Source organism: Neospora caninum, chromosome III (genome assembly GCF_000208865.1).
Source record: "Neospora caninum Liverpool complete genome, chromosome III".
In the NCBI taxonomy this organism is placed as follows: Eukaryota; Apicomplexa; class Conoidasida; order Eucoccidiorida; family Sarcocystidae; genus Neospora; species Neospora caninum.
The window spans coordinates 461,427-475,016 of NC_018388.1; the positions used below are offsets into that span (position 1 = coordinate 461,427).

A 13,590-nucleotide genomic window follows, 5' to 3' on the forward strand; every position below is an offset into this window, starting at 1 on the left:
GACATACGTACGTCCACATATACAAATATACCATTACACATGTGTTGGAATGTGCGGAAAAAAACCCATCTCCAGCGAATCCATGTGCCTACACAGACGATTTTCGATCGCCTTATGCCTATCTGTCGATATGGGTATCGCGTCACCGATAAATCTACCCACGCAAATGCGCTCTGGACAAGCCTTACGGAAACACATACACGTCGTGTGCAAACTTATTCACGTGCGTTTCACCAGCACGCACAGCTACACATATGGATGTACCTACTATTACCTACCGAATAACAGCGAAGACACGAGGCTCTCGCGCCTACAAAAAGAAGCTGTGCGATGTACCTTTCTTGGGTAGAGCACACCCGAGTAACTGCGTCGCTTCCTATCTTCCTTCTACCTTCCTCACGCGTGTTGACATTTCTAAATTCCTCGGAAAAACCCATTCTCGACGCTGTATCCGTTCCGTTCCTTTCGTGATTTTTCGTGCTTTTCGTTTCCCTCTTTCTTTCGCAACCAGTCACGCCATTCGCCGTCTTCGGGGGTTTGTGGAGGCGTCGCGGCTCCCACGCTTTAGCTCTTCTGCCGCTTCACGCACTGCGGTTTCCGCTCCTCGATTCCCGCCCCGCCGCTCCACCTTCTCCTGTCTCCGCCCACAGACGCATCGCGCACAGCACGCCAGAGCGCGAAGAAGCAGCGCGCAGAAAAGGACAAGGACGAGAAACAGAACAAGCACGGCCGCGGCGACGTACGCAGGCGTCCGGTCGGGCCCCTCCGGAGGCTCGCAGAACCACCGAGCACGGGGCAAGTCTCTCAGCTGGTGTCTCTCGCTGCGGCCTGTCTCCTCGCCCCGCCTCGCCTTCGCCGCTCCAGAAAGCGCAGCGCCATCCCCGGCACTAGCCGCACCTTTCTCCCCTCTCCTTTCTTCCCTTGCGTCGCTACTCTCTTCTTCCAGTTGCCTGAGGAGCCGGCGGCGGGCGCCCTGGAAGGCGAACGGCGAGACAAACGTCTCGAGGACGAGGTCGCCGAACGGCAGCGCGAAAATCTCCACGCTAATCCACAGGCGAGCAGCGAGAACTTCCTCCACATGTCCGCAGGCCACGTGGCGTGAATCGCGCTCGCTTTCCTCGCCGTGGCCCTCAGTCTCTCCAGGCTCGCCTCGACCATCAACGCTACACACGGCGTGCGTCAAAGCTTCCAAAACGGCCTTCTCGCGCTGCGCCCGCATTCGGCTGTCGTCCTTCTCGCCGTGCGTGCTCGCTGTGTTGTTCTGTCCCGGATCGCCCGGCGCCTTCTCCGGCAGCACGGTCGCGAGCGCGGAGCAAATCTGCCGAGACTCGCTGCGCAGCGCAGACGCCCAGCTGAGCAGCCGCGCCAGGCGCCGTTGCCGGAGCGCGTGCGCCGCGTCGCGTTCGGAGAAATCCGCTTTCTGCCGACCCAGCAGAAAACGCAAGACGCCGCCGACCGCTTCCCGCGCGCGCGACCGACTGGACACACAGAAGGCAGCGATGTCGTCGGTCCACGAAGAGGAGACCGACGAAGAGGAGACAGACGAAGAGGAGGTACGTGAGAGGCGCTGGAGCGAGACGTGAAGGAGAGCTTCGACAGTGAGGAGGAGCGAGAAGAACGCGTGGTTTCGGAGGAGAGGATAGGGGAAAGTCGGGCGGTTCCCGTACTCGACAACATCGCTCGCCGCGCCTGACGGCTCTTGCTCTTCGTCTCCCCAGCACCAGACCGAGCTCTGCAAACCGACCTCTTCGTCCCACTCGCGCTGAGGGCGTCGCCTCGGCGTCGCCGAGCCTTGGGAACACGCGCCCCAAGATTTGCGCGGCGAAATGTTCAGCTTCGTCTTCGCTTGCCCTGTCCCTCTGCCCTCGTGCCGCGACCGGCTGTGGACGGCGAGCAGCCGCCGATACAGCGACAACAGCAGGTGAAACCGCGCCGGACTCTTCGCGAAGAAGTCACCGACTGCGTCAACGAGGGACGGAGACAGTCTCTCCGCATCGCGTTCGCCTCCCTTCCCGCACGAAGACGAGACGGCAGCGAGAAGCGAGGCGTAGGCCGCTCGATCTTCTGTCTCTCCCGCGCGTTTCGCCTCTCCCTGCTCTCGCCTCTCGCGCCTCGCCGCTCCTGGCTCCGCTGCTTCGCCTTCTCGAAGAAGAAACAACGGACTCCGCACCAGCTGGATATCGCCAACGTTACGACGGGTGTACACGAGGCGTTCGCCTGAGCGCGGAACAGCCGCAAAAAGAGACAAAATCGGAGTCATGAACAACTTACGGGCTGCGGCCTGTAGCGTGCAGCAGATGAGCACTTGAGGCGAAACGCTCCATCAGACGCGCACGGGCGGCGACTGCGCTGGCGAGCGACGGCGAGTTTACGGAATCAACTCGAACAGAGCAGCATCTCTTCTAGCACGGAGCGCGCTTCCTGCGCCTCAAGCCCCGGTTTTTCTTCGCTGTCGCGCCGCATGCATTTGTGCCCCCACCCTTGATCAGCTACCGGTCGTTGAAGTTTCTTCAGATCTGCCGCCCGCGTTCAGTTCTTCTCCAGTTCCTCTTCGCTCCGACTGCGTTCGTCGCCTCTTCCCTTTGTTCCTCTCTCCCCCCGCCTTGAGCCTCTCTACGCCATCCCCTCTCCGTGGAAAATCCTCCCCAGCTGTCTCCTCGACCGATGCCCCACCTTCTTCCCTCCGCTTTGCTGCTGCCTCGCCTGGCTTCTCTGTTTTTGCCTCGTCTTCCACTTCCGGTTTCCCTTCTCTCGCGGTTCGCTTCCTACCGTAGAAGTCGTCGCGAGTCGTGGAGGTCCGCGGCAGGAGCTTTTGCAGTCCATACTCCGCGAGCCTGGCGGGCGCTGCTGCGGCGAGGAAAGTTTCTTCGACGCCGTGGGTCAGGCCGCTCGAAGTAACCTCGATCAATTCCACGCCGCGCCTCCAGTCTCGCCGCGCCTCGGCGCCGCTACCCTCGCTGCGCCGCCGTTCTTCCGCGTGGCCTTCCCGCAGCAGGTCCAGGTACTCCTCGACAGGGTGCGGAGCGGAGAAGAGCGAGAAGGTCGCCGCAACTGACGGCGCAAAAAGGTGCATGAAGACGTAGGACGACAGGAAGGAAAGCGACGGAAAGAGACGCTCAAAAAGACCCGGCCTTGTCCACGGCGTCACCGACAGCAGGCTATCTCTTGGCCCTTGCGCGACGGACCCTTGCGAGAACAAGGCAGAAGGATCAGACGCGTGCTCTGGAACCCCCAACTCGCCCTGCCGGGCGTTCCTCGGGACAGACGCCTGATTTCCACCTCGGTCTTCAGCCTCCGCGGCGCGGCGACGCTCGCCGTGGTGTCTTGCCTCGCGTTCGCGCTCTCTGTCGAGGCGCCCGAGCAACAGACCCATGCGCTGCCACGGAGACGGAGCGAGGCACTGCGCGGCGGAGACAGGAGACGAGGTCGGCGCCTGTGTCTCCTCACCAGCCGGCGCAGGTCGCGGCTCGGAGCCCGCGGGCGAAACGGAGAAGCGAGGACGACACAGCACGCCTGGAAAGACACCGCAGAGACGTCGCGGAGAGAGTAGGGAACGGCAGGAGGAAAAACTGAGGAAAGCACGCAACGGACGAGGCAAGCAGGAACCGGGATAAAAGTGAAGGGAGAGAAGGGAAGGAGGGAAGGGAAGGAGAGAAGGGAGGGAGAGAAGAGAAGGAGAGAAGAGGCGGCGAGAAGGAAGGGAGAGAAGGAAGGGAGAGAAGGGACGCAGGGAAGGAAGAGAGAGAAGGAAGGTAGAGAAGGGACGGAGAGAAGGGAGGGAGAGAAGGAAGGGAGAGAAGGGAGGGAGAGAAGGAAGGTAGAGAAGGAAGGGAGAGAAGGGAGGGAGAGAAGGGAGAGAAGGGAGGGAGAGAAGGGAGAGAAGGGACGGAGAGAAGGAAGGGAGAGGCGCAGGGGCAGGATAAGAGTAACGCGATACTTGGTTGAGGCTGGGAAAAAACACGCCTGCATCTTTTTGGACTCCGGAGCCCGTGTTTGCTTTCTCCTGTTCTTCCCTCGCTTCTCTCTGGACTCGCTGAGGGCGTCGGGGAACGGTGCGTTTGTGGCCATGGCGACTCACGATTTATTTCGGCAAAGTGCACGTCACCGGAGAGCAAGACGGGCATCTGGACACCCGAATCCATGATGAGGTTCAACAGTCGTCTTCTCGCGTCGGGGAAGATGGACCACGCTTCAGTCGCGATGCTGCGAAAAAGAAGCAAAACACTTCGGAGGTGCCTTGACACGTGCGAAACTTGGAAGCGACCTCGTGTGTGAACAAATCAAGCGTACACGCTTTTCAGCAACCCGCAGAAAACAGATCTTCACGGGCTCCCCGTCAACACCGAACGTAAAGACACAGAGACAGAGTCACCGGCCTCGAGAGAGAAAGTGAGAGCGAGAAAAAAGGGGAAGAGGGCTATGCGCAAAGAGAGGAAGACCGAAAACGTACAAGGGAGACGGCAGGACTTGAATGCTGGAAGCAATGAAGGTGACTGCATCTCCTTCTTCCTTCGATTTGCGCAGTTCCTCCTCCAACCAGGTCCACTGCTGGTGCCCGAGAATGTCCCCGTGAGGCAGCAAGGCCCACGAATCGCGGTTGAACCTGCGACCACACGCGAGAAAACGAAAACACTGCGTCGGAAAAAGAGAAGAAGGAGAATGCAAGAAGACGAAAAACGCATGCACGATGGAGTTTAATTGCGTTCCCGCGACGCCGCGTTGCATTGAGCACTCCAGGGAGTAGAGCTTTTCCGCGAACGCCACTGCATGCATAAAAGAAAGACGCGCTTCTACAGGGGCAATTCCTCGCGCACAAGCTGGCAAAACAGTTCCCGCGGGAAAGTCGCGATCTTCTGAAAAACGCGGCTGACGCGTTCCTGGCCTGCGGGAGCGGAGGCTGTAGGATGAGAGATTTGCGGAAGAGACTGAAAAGATTGCCTTCCGGAGTCTACGGAGAGGAAGGCCGACTTTAGAGAACGTTTTGAAGACGCACACGCGTTTCAAAAAGATAGTGAACCCCTTGTCAGCGTCGCGGGAGAAGCACATGGCGTAGATTTCTCTTGAGCAGGCACACAAAACGGTAGGAAGAACGAGAAGGGAGGGAATCGAGCGAAAAAGTGAGAGGAAAACGATAAATTGGAGACCTACCTCGAGTCCAAAAGAATCACACGAAACGCGAAACCGGCGTCCACTTGGATCTTGTGTGAACTGTAGGCTCCATCCCAAAAGACCGAGCGACGAGGAGAGTTTTTCGGCACATTGAAAAAATCCAGCACGATGTCGCGCGCCTCTGCAGAGAACAGATACAGCCCGCATGCGAGCCGAAAAAAACCAGAGGAATTGCTCAAAAAACTTCTGATACTTCGGCCTCTCCGGCTCCAGGGGCAGCACGGGAGACCCACAGAATATCTATACCTACCTCCACCTATCTATCTATCTATACGTAAGTATATCTATCTCCATATCTATGCCTGTTTGTAGATATATGTTCATATGTGCATGTACATAATATATATATATATATATATATATATATATATATGCGCAGTTGCATGTGGATCTGCATGCACACGCTGCCCAGCACTTCACACACGTGGGATGTGATACATGCAGGCCGCGATATCTACCCGTCGGAGGGCGCCTGTGTTAAATGTATCCAAGACAATACACCAGCAATCGCAATCTATTAGGCATACCGACGCGTGCACGCATGAGAGAAGTACTTACGTCCACGTGCTACATATTTGTATATATATATATATATATATATATATATATATATATATATGGGATGGAAATCGATGCATCCACCAGTATATATATATATATATATATATATGTAGTTAGCTAGAAAGCTAGAGGAATCTATGCGAGTTCCCTATTTTGGGTCTACTGAAACGCTGTTCGCTTTTTCTGTTTCTATTAAGTACCGTATTTAAAAGGATGATGTTTCGACGGATTGTCTTCTCCCAAGTCGTGATCGTCGTAGGTCCCAATCACGTGCACGCCTGTGTGAAGAAAATCCTGAAACCAGAAGGCCAGTGGACGAGAACACAGCCCTTGTGAATTCAGAACACAAGCACTCGGCCTATATATATATATATATATATATATATATGCACTAGCGTGCGTCTCTAGATTAATCTAACCACGGATATGCATAACTACTTACCCAAATGTGTAATTAAGTACATGGCCGGACAAATAAGGTTCTACAGACATAGATGCAGAGATAGAGATGTAGAAAGACAAGTGCCGAAGGGCCCTCCCGCGGCAAAAGTGAGAGGCCTAGAGAGATATGTGAAATGCCGTGGGTGTGGTGTTCAGACTTTTTGTCTAAACTGCTTGGTTCTCTGTCCTCTGCCGAGCTCGCACAGATCTGTGTTTTTCTCTGGGAAGCGGTGACGCAGATCCCGTCGAAAACCGCCGCAATTACCATCACCACAGTTCGAGCCGAAAGACACGACGGTAGAGACATGTGAAAGAGTCCTGTTTTTTCACACACATGTATGTAGAGTATGCATCGATTTATGTCTGTGTCTCTCGATCGATCTGTTTGCCTTATATGTCTCTAATCACTCCACATATCTCTTTGAATATTTGCTTATCTACGTATTGAGCGCCGTTCTGGATTGAGGCGTGGGCATCTGCGAAGAGAGAGCGAACCTGATAGGCACGGTGAGACGTTTGATTTTGGAAGGCTTCTCGCATTTCGTCGATCGTGGCGGGGCGTCTGAAGGCCTGCGTGACTTCGGCTCTTCGGCGTCTAAACTCGGACCACGAGAGGTTGTTCCAGTCCCACCGAATGCTGTTCGCCAAGCCAAAGTGCCGGAAGTTGTGAGCTGAGAAAAGCGCCGCACAACGCGCGAAAACGCAGAAACTCCAACGCTCGCAACGCCGAAAAGACAAGAGATGGGGAGCCGAATGGCGTGAGCACCAGGTGGAACCAAGTTGTCGAGCAGTCGGACTGGGTTGGCACCTGTCTTTTGTTTCGCGCTCTGTCTCGCTATACTGCAAACTGAGCACAGCTTCGTGTCTTTCCACGCCTAGAGATACAACTGAAAGTGGATTCGCGCTGTCTTGGCGCTCGCCCCTTCGCCCTCCCCCCCCCCCCCCCCGCGACCGCTTCAGTTTCACTTCTCTGAAGACGCACCGTATACGTTGTCGCCGAGAAGCGCAAAAAGGTCCGGTTTGCGGCTAGCGATGAAATTCCACATGTGGCGATCTTCTTCGTCCACCTGCCACTCCCCTCCTGGACACAGAACACGGGGGTTGGAAACAAAAAACAGATTTTCGGGAAAAAGAAGGGAGAAGGAACGTCAGAGAGAAAGAAGACGAACAGCCGGGACCTGTCGAAAAAGGAAGCGGTCCAAGGAAGCGATCGAAAGAAGGGATGCGATAGACGGGAAAATCTTACGGGAGACCGGGGAAAGCGACGCCAGGAAACTGAGAGAGACTGAGCAGCCAAAAGCAAGCGCTTGAGAAGAAAACGAGGGCGAACGTAGGGGAAAGGAATGGACGAGGGCGAAGCGGGGGAGAAAACGAGGGAGAGAAAGAACGGGCACGGAGCAGAGGAAAGACGCTCGTCACGGGAAGAGCACAAAACACCGGAAAGAGAGAAGGGGAAAGGTTTTGAAACACCAGAACGCCCGGAACTCCATGCACAACGCTCTTGCTTTCCAAGAAACGTTTCCTCAGCAAAAATCTGCTCACCAATGGGCTGGAGGTTGCATGAGCCGAACATGAAGCGAACGGCGCCTTCGGGAGAAATGCGGAGATTTTCTGGTGTATAGTCACTCGGAATGAAGGCCTGTCGCCCTCCCTTCTCGGCTTCCTCCAGGGTGACGAAGCCGTTCTCCCGCTCAGAGGGTTGCTCATTCCTCTCGTTTCCCGATTTTTCTTCTCCGCGACTTTCGCCGCCGTTTCGGCGAGTCGCGAGAGATGCTTCTACACTCTGTTGCCATGGCTGGGAGTGGAGAAAGAGAAGAAACAGCAGAGCAGAAAAGAGGGAACAAGTCAACGGAAACTTCCCAGACGAAACGCCCGCTCGCCACGAAGGCGCGGGCATGCCAGGCCGTGGCATTGAGAGGATAAAATGCAGAGTGTTTTTTTCCTTTCGCCTGAACAGAGAAATCGCACGCGCGTCCCTTTTTTCAGTGGGAAGGAAAGAGAGGAAGACGCTCGCTTCCGTGTCTCCGCAGAGAGGCGCTTTAGCCTCAGGTCTTCTGTCGAGCAAGAAAGCCAAAAGGGCCTTCTCGTCCGACTGGGCTCGCTTTCTTCGCGATAAAAACGTGGTGAGAAGATCTCTTCGTTTGAGGCCTGGGGGGAACGCGGAGGCAAGCGGGGACCCAAAATTGAAGGACTGGATGCGATACTCGCCACAATTCGCGACGGTCAAGCGTGTCCACTGTGTGTTCCTCCGAGTCGGAGTTGGAAGTTTACTACACAAAACGGTCGGAGAAATTTACGAAAATGCGAATGGAGACATATCCGTGTTTGCCGCAACGAATAGAGGGAGTGTGATTTGCGTGAAAAAATCCGACCCTCGTCGCTAGGTCGGGACCGCATTGCGTCGCCTACGCAACAACTTGAAGAAAAACTTTATGAAGCTGGGAAGAGGTGAACAAAAAACAAACAGACTTTCGGGCGGAAGAAGCTCGGGTCCGTAGACGAGAAAAAGGTCGATGCGCCAAACACACGACGGGACACACATGAACGCGAGGTCGAGTGCCGAGCCTGGGGGTTTTTGCGGCGGTTTCTCGTTCATGAAAGTGGAGAGAAAGATGAAGAAGATAGAGAAACACCCTCATAGACACCGTGTCTAAGGAAAAGTTCCCTCTGAAGAGAGTGAAACTTCTGAGTCTTACAGGAAGAACTTCCGCTGGTACCGCTTTTCTCCTCGCGATGTGGCCGTCGCAACGCTGCACTTTTCCCTGCATGCAGAAGGCACTGGGACCGTGGGAGGGTTGTTTCCAGACCGGACAAGAAAGCACATTGCCAGGCAACTTTCGCTCTCCTCCGGCATTTGCTTTTCCATTGCCCAAACGTTCACCGCGGCTGGCGACAAACGGCGTGTGTTCATCGAGTCATCGGGAAAGAAGCAGCGTAGGCACTTGCATGTACGCGTTCTGTCGAACGGATGGTGTTCTTGCATAAACTGTTTTGAGGATGGACCAGGAGGAAACCAGACATGAGTCCCCCAAGACGCATGCACGATGGTTTCACGTATGCTTTGCTGTGTACAGAAACATGACATCTGAGGAAAACGGCTCCAGCACGAGGGCCTCTTGAAATGAAGGGTGAGCTTCACCCGGTGGTCACGACAGACTGTTCGTGTGGCATTGCCAACAACCCGCGACACGGGAAAGTCATCACATTGTCCGTTAATTTAAGGGGGAATCGTTTAGCGGTAGTCTTGGACAACGCGCACACAGGAATTCTGTCTAGCCTCCGAGCAAAGTAGGCCGGAGGAAGGAGACGTCTTTTTTCACCCATCTGCGCAACTGAGGAACGCAGGCTGGAAGTGTGAAAACAGGGGTGTTTGCCGTAAAGACTGACCAGCTTTAAATGTTCGCCTTTGGCACTGGGCTAGAAGTTTACGCGACTTAGCATGACGGTCAGACACATGGTGGCGGGGACAAGGGGACCAGTTCGCACACATTGGCGGAAGTGACACACGCCTGGAATTCTTTTGTTACGCGTTTTTGCGCTGCCGGGCTGTGGCAACAGACTGCCTACGCAACACGCAAGTGGCAAACCTTCAGAATGTGTAAGCCTCACGACTACAAGTGTTCTGCGTCGTTACGGCAAAGCCTAGAATAATGTTTTTTACCGGTTAAACTTTTTGCAACTCGGTCGCCCTTACAGGAGCGTTTCCACATCAGTTTGCAACATCTTTCGCCATTTGCTTCAACCTGAGCTCACCAAAATTGGAATAACGCGCGTGTGAAGCGTGAAAATCCCGTACTCGACTACCGGAATGGCTAGAGCGGGAGAGATTTCGCCAGTTCACCACCGCCCAGTAAGACAGCGCGAGACAACCACAGCTCAGATGCTAATACGGTAAGTACCCTCGAACTGGGAGTGTGAATTCTCCGAATGAGGTGGAACGCAGCGTAACGCATCTGCAGGAATTTGTGCAGTTGGCTGTGACAGCAATTGTAGCAGTCCCTTCGGGGAGGGCAATGCGACACTAAAATGGCTCAGGGATCCGACGAGCTTTCAACACACAAAAAAACAGTGAGAGCTTGACAGACATCCCGAAATGTCCCCAGCCCAGAACCAGTTCGTGGCTGGGATAACCACGGAAGCCTTCCGGCCTGAAAATCTCACGCAGCTACCGTGAAGGGGAAACAGGCCAGCCGGGAAGTCCATATGCCGACACACTACAGCTGCATCATAAGAAAAACGATCAACTTCTTGATAAACCTTCGACCGAGCGTTGCTATCCTGAGAACATAACTAGACGTTCCTCGAGGGAGGCAACTTCACTCCCCTAGATGCAGATGAAGATTACGGCCACACTGGAGCGCCACGTTCGCGCATCGAAGCATTCCAACAGGAAACGACCCTCAACTTAACAGGTCAACTCCTAACCGAATTTTGAAGGCAAACATACCTTTGTAGGAGAGCCACCACGCTGCGGCACTGCGTTTGTGGAGCTGACGCGCAGGCCGGTAACAGGCTGTTTTGGTCACCCATCTTCACTTTGGTTTATGAACTGTATTGTGAGCTCACAAGCACTGCGACAGTAGCGAGTATCGTCGAAAAAACAGCTGGTGAAAAGAAACCTCTTCCAGCGACTCGATGTGATCCGGCAATGGCGACAACGAGAATCGCCTTCTCGGACACGCTGTCCTTAAGGTCGAAACAATAATCTATGGCATTGCTATTGGGCAGTTCGGGTACCGTCGGAGTGTTGATTGTGAGAGTCGATACGCTGGCGTTATTCCATTTAACAAACTGGAAATCGGTGGCAGCTTGGGGAAAGAGCTCTTGCCAGCTAACACGTTTTTTCCTATTACACATACGATACACTCCCACGGGGTAAGGCCCCTTTTCCAGATCATAAGGACGTAGGCTGACTGCCTGCTCACCGGCAACTGAGCGCTTCAATTTAACCGTAATCGTCTCGCCTGTCCCCAAGCTTACTACATACGCGTCGTTGTTGGTGATCCCCTTCACCACATTTATCGTTATGCTCTTCGCCTCAGCAAGAATGCAGGTGACGAAAAAGCATGAGAAAAACGCAACAGAGTACGCAAGGCAGTTGAAGCTTCCACCTGCCATCATCTCCTCCGAAAAAAGTCGAACCATACTGAGGGGGTACAGTCGGTTACACTCGTTAATTTGAACACAGTTCCGCAGAAAAGTACAGGATACGCTGCTGCCGAAGCTGAGGCGGCACCCCGAGCAACCGCCTATATCGCGTGTCCTGCCGCCTTCGTAGCTCCGGGAACTGGGGCCGACACCAAAATCGTCTAATTCTTGCCTGGGGCTATCATCACAAAAAGAACATTAGGAGCCAAAACTTGTCGAGTTAGGCTAAGCTGTGCAAAGGCGACACCAAACAACAAAACAGTGGAGTATCACCGCTGTCCGAGCGCTGATCCCCTCGTTCACGGGCGTTTCTGGAAAGCGTTTCCTTAACGAGGAAGAACGGCAGCACACACATTACACGAAGTCTTGCATCCCGTGGCAAAGTGGTCCGGACAGGGAAAACGGTGTGTGTGTGTGGCGAACAATGGAATCTCAGAAAGGTTGCAAGGCAATTGACACACTAGAGGCAAAGCTCGAAGCCAGCAATGGCCAGGCACACCGTGTGCAGTTCGCCGCATCTCATCTACGAATGAATTAGTAAGTTACAGAGCATCTTCTGTTGGTTTTTGACACTCCCATGATACGATTTGCGGTGGATAGATCTAGCCGCAGAGGAGAAACTCCTCGCTGTAGAGAGGCCATCACTTTCGGCACATGCGTCGCAAATGGGGGGGAATACAGGATAGCGAGGTGCCTTGCAACTTTGGTATAGAGCCGCGAGAAACAAACGCGTTCAAGAGCAGACGGAAATGTGGTGACACGACAGTGCGTAATCTAGTGGAGGGTCCGTTTACAAAATTCATACTGTAGCGGTAGACGTGGTTGGTGAGATTACGCAATAATTCAGACACACTACTGGAAGCGCACTGATGTGCGGACTTGCACAGACCTCGAGACCCAGAGCAAGACCACTCAGGCCTTGGAAAGAATCTACGAAAGGGCACCGCATTGAGATAATTTGGAGCCAGGTACTTGCAAGCGATAAATTAGATATAGAGGCCGCCTCCCTGTTGGGGGGTGCCGGTGGTAGAAAAAGTACAACGACGCTTGTGGCTTTGCAGTGTGGCAAAAAGGAACAGGTGAGACGTCACGACTCTCTGCTTATACTGTTTCTCAGAGTGATACACGTAACACACATAAAAATCAAAGATCGGTTTGGGAAAAGGAGAACGCAAATAGGCAGATAAGTCTCTCAAGACATATAAACAGATGACGGGTTGCGGGTCACAGCAACCTCGCCTGCTGGGTGTCAGGGAAAAGGAAGAATAACCAGGAGCTCCACGATATACCGGCCTTTGTTTAAGCTCATCCTGCAACTTACAGCTTTTGTGAGCACGTTTTTGTGCACATGCAATGCGATCGGAAATGATTCGGCTCTTCTGGTTCGAAGGATTGTGAATTTTCCTCTGTCTGTAAGGAAGAACTCAAATCTTCCGCGCGGAGGGACGCGTTTTCAAATCGCTGTGTGGTGTTTCGTAATTGTACACATTCGGATATTCAGCACGCCAGACTTCGATTCCTGTTCTCTCGTCTGCCTTGGTGTTTTTTTATACGAAAGCTTATGCAACTGGGAGGGGGATCCAACTTTTTTCACCCTGAGATTCATCATGCGATCTTTATGAAGTGCTAACTTCCCAGCGAGCAAATTGTCAATCCCCGTTTCATTGGCGCATTCCTTTGGCCTAAGCAAACTGGCTATGCATGACAAGCCTAGTGCGTCCAATAACTCTGGGTTTCCTGGAGGCCTTCTGGAATGACAGCTCATAAAAACTCAAAATGCCGCTAATAATCATTAACAGATCTCCTTAATGCGGAAAACGGTCGCGGGCAAACGCGAACATCGATACGCACCATACTGCTACATGACAATTCATAGCATCCACCGCATGTATGCTCTGTCCGAAATTCTTTGATATCAACAGTTTGTTATCCGTACCAAGCAGCGTCCACGTCGCTAACTCTCAGCATACCCATTCCTTATTCGTCCCCACTGATTCTTTCCTGGTAGCGATGTTCCAGAAGCTGCTGCTTTATTCTGTATTATTCCCTGTTGATGGAATCCTAAACATGGGAACGGATAGCGGTGAGGACCATTTTGAGTGTCACATCTTGTACACGAGGCACTAGCCTTCAGGGAACAAATGCGCGTTCTCGTTGTGACGCCGCGGCACCCACCGCTTTCCTGGCTAAAGCTTCTACCCTTGTCAAACCATTGGCACGAGACTTTCCCCCTGTCGAGTCCCTTCCCCGTGCGATCGACAGGCATATCTT

The 13,590-nt window shown here is 53.7% G+C and overlaps 2 protein-coding genes across 2 annotated transcripts; both read right to left on the reverse strand.

The window, feature by feature from the left end:
* Positions 1-511: 511 nt before the first annotated feature.
* Positions 512-8,083, reverse strand: NCLIV_007470 (conserved hypothetical protein; the record flags this gene model as incomplete). The annotated part of the gene is made up of 9 exons (XM_003880258.1): positions 512-2,217; positions 2,770-3,513; positions 4,079-4,203; positions 4,451-4,603; positions 5,149-5,290; positions 5,931-6,024; positions 6,667-6,842; positions 7,154-7,252; positions 7,714-8,083. The coding sequence occupies 9 exons, from the start codon at positions 8,081-8,083 to the stop codon at positions 512-514; spliced, it is 3,609 nt and encodes a 1,202-aa protein (XP_003880307.1).
* Positions 8,084-10,495: 2,412 nt separating this feature from the next.
* NCLIV_007480 (conserved hypothetical protein) lies at positions 10,496-11,316 on the reverse strand (the record flags this gene model as incomplete). The annotated part of the gene is made up of 2 exons (XM_003880259.1): positions 10,496-10,570; positions 11,104-11,316. 2 exons carry the CDS (start codon positions 11,314-11,316, stop codon positions 10,496-10,498), a joined length of 288 nt encoding a protein of 95 aa, XP_003880308.1.
* Positions 11,317-13,590: the final 2,274 nt, after the last annotated feature.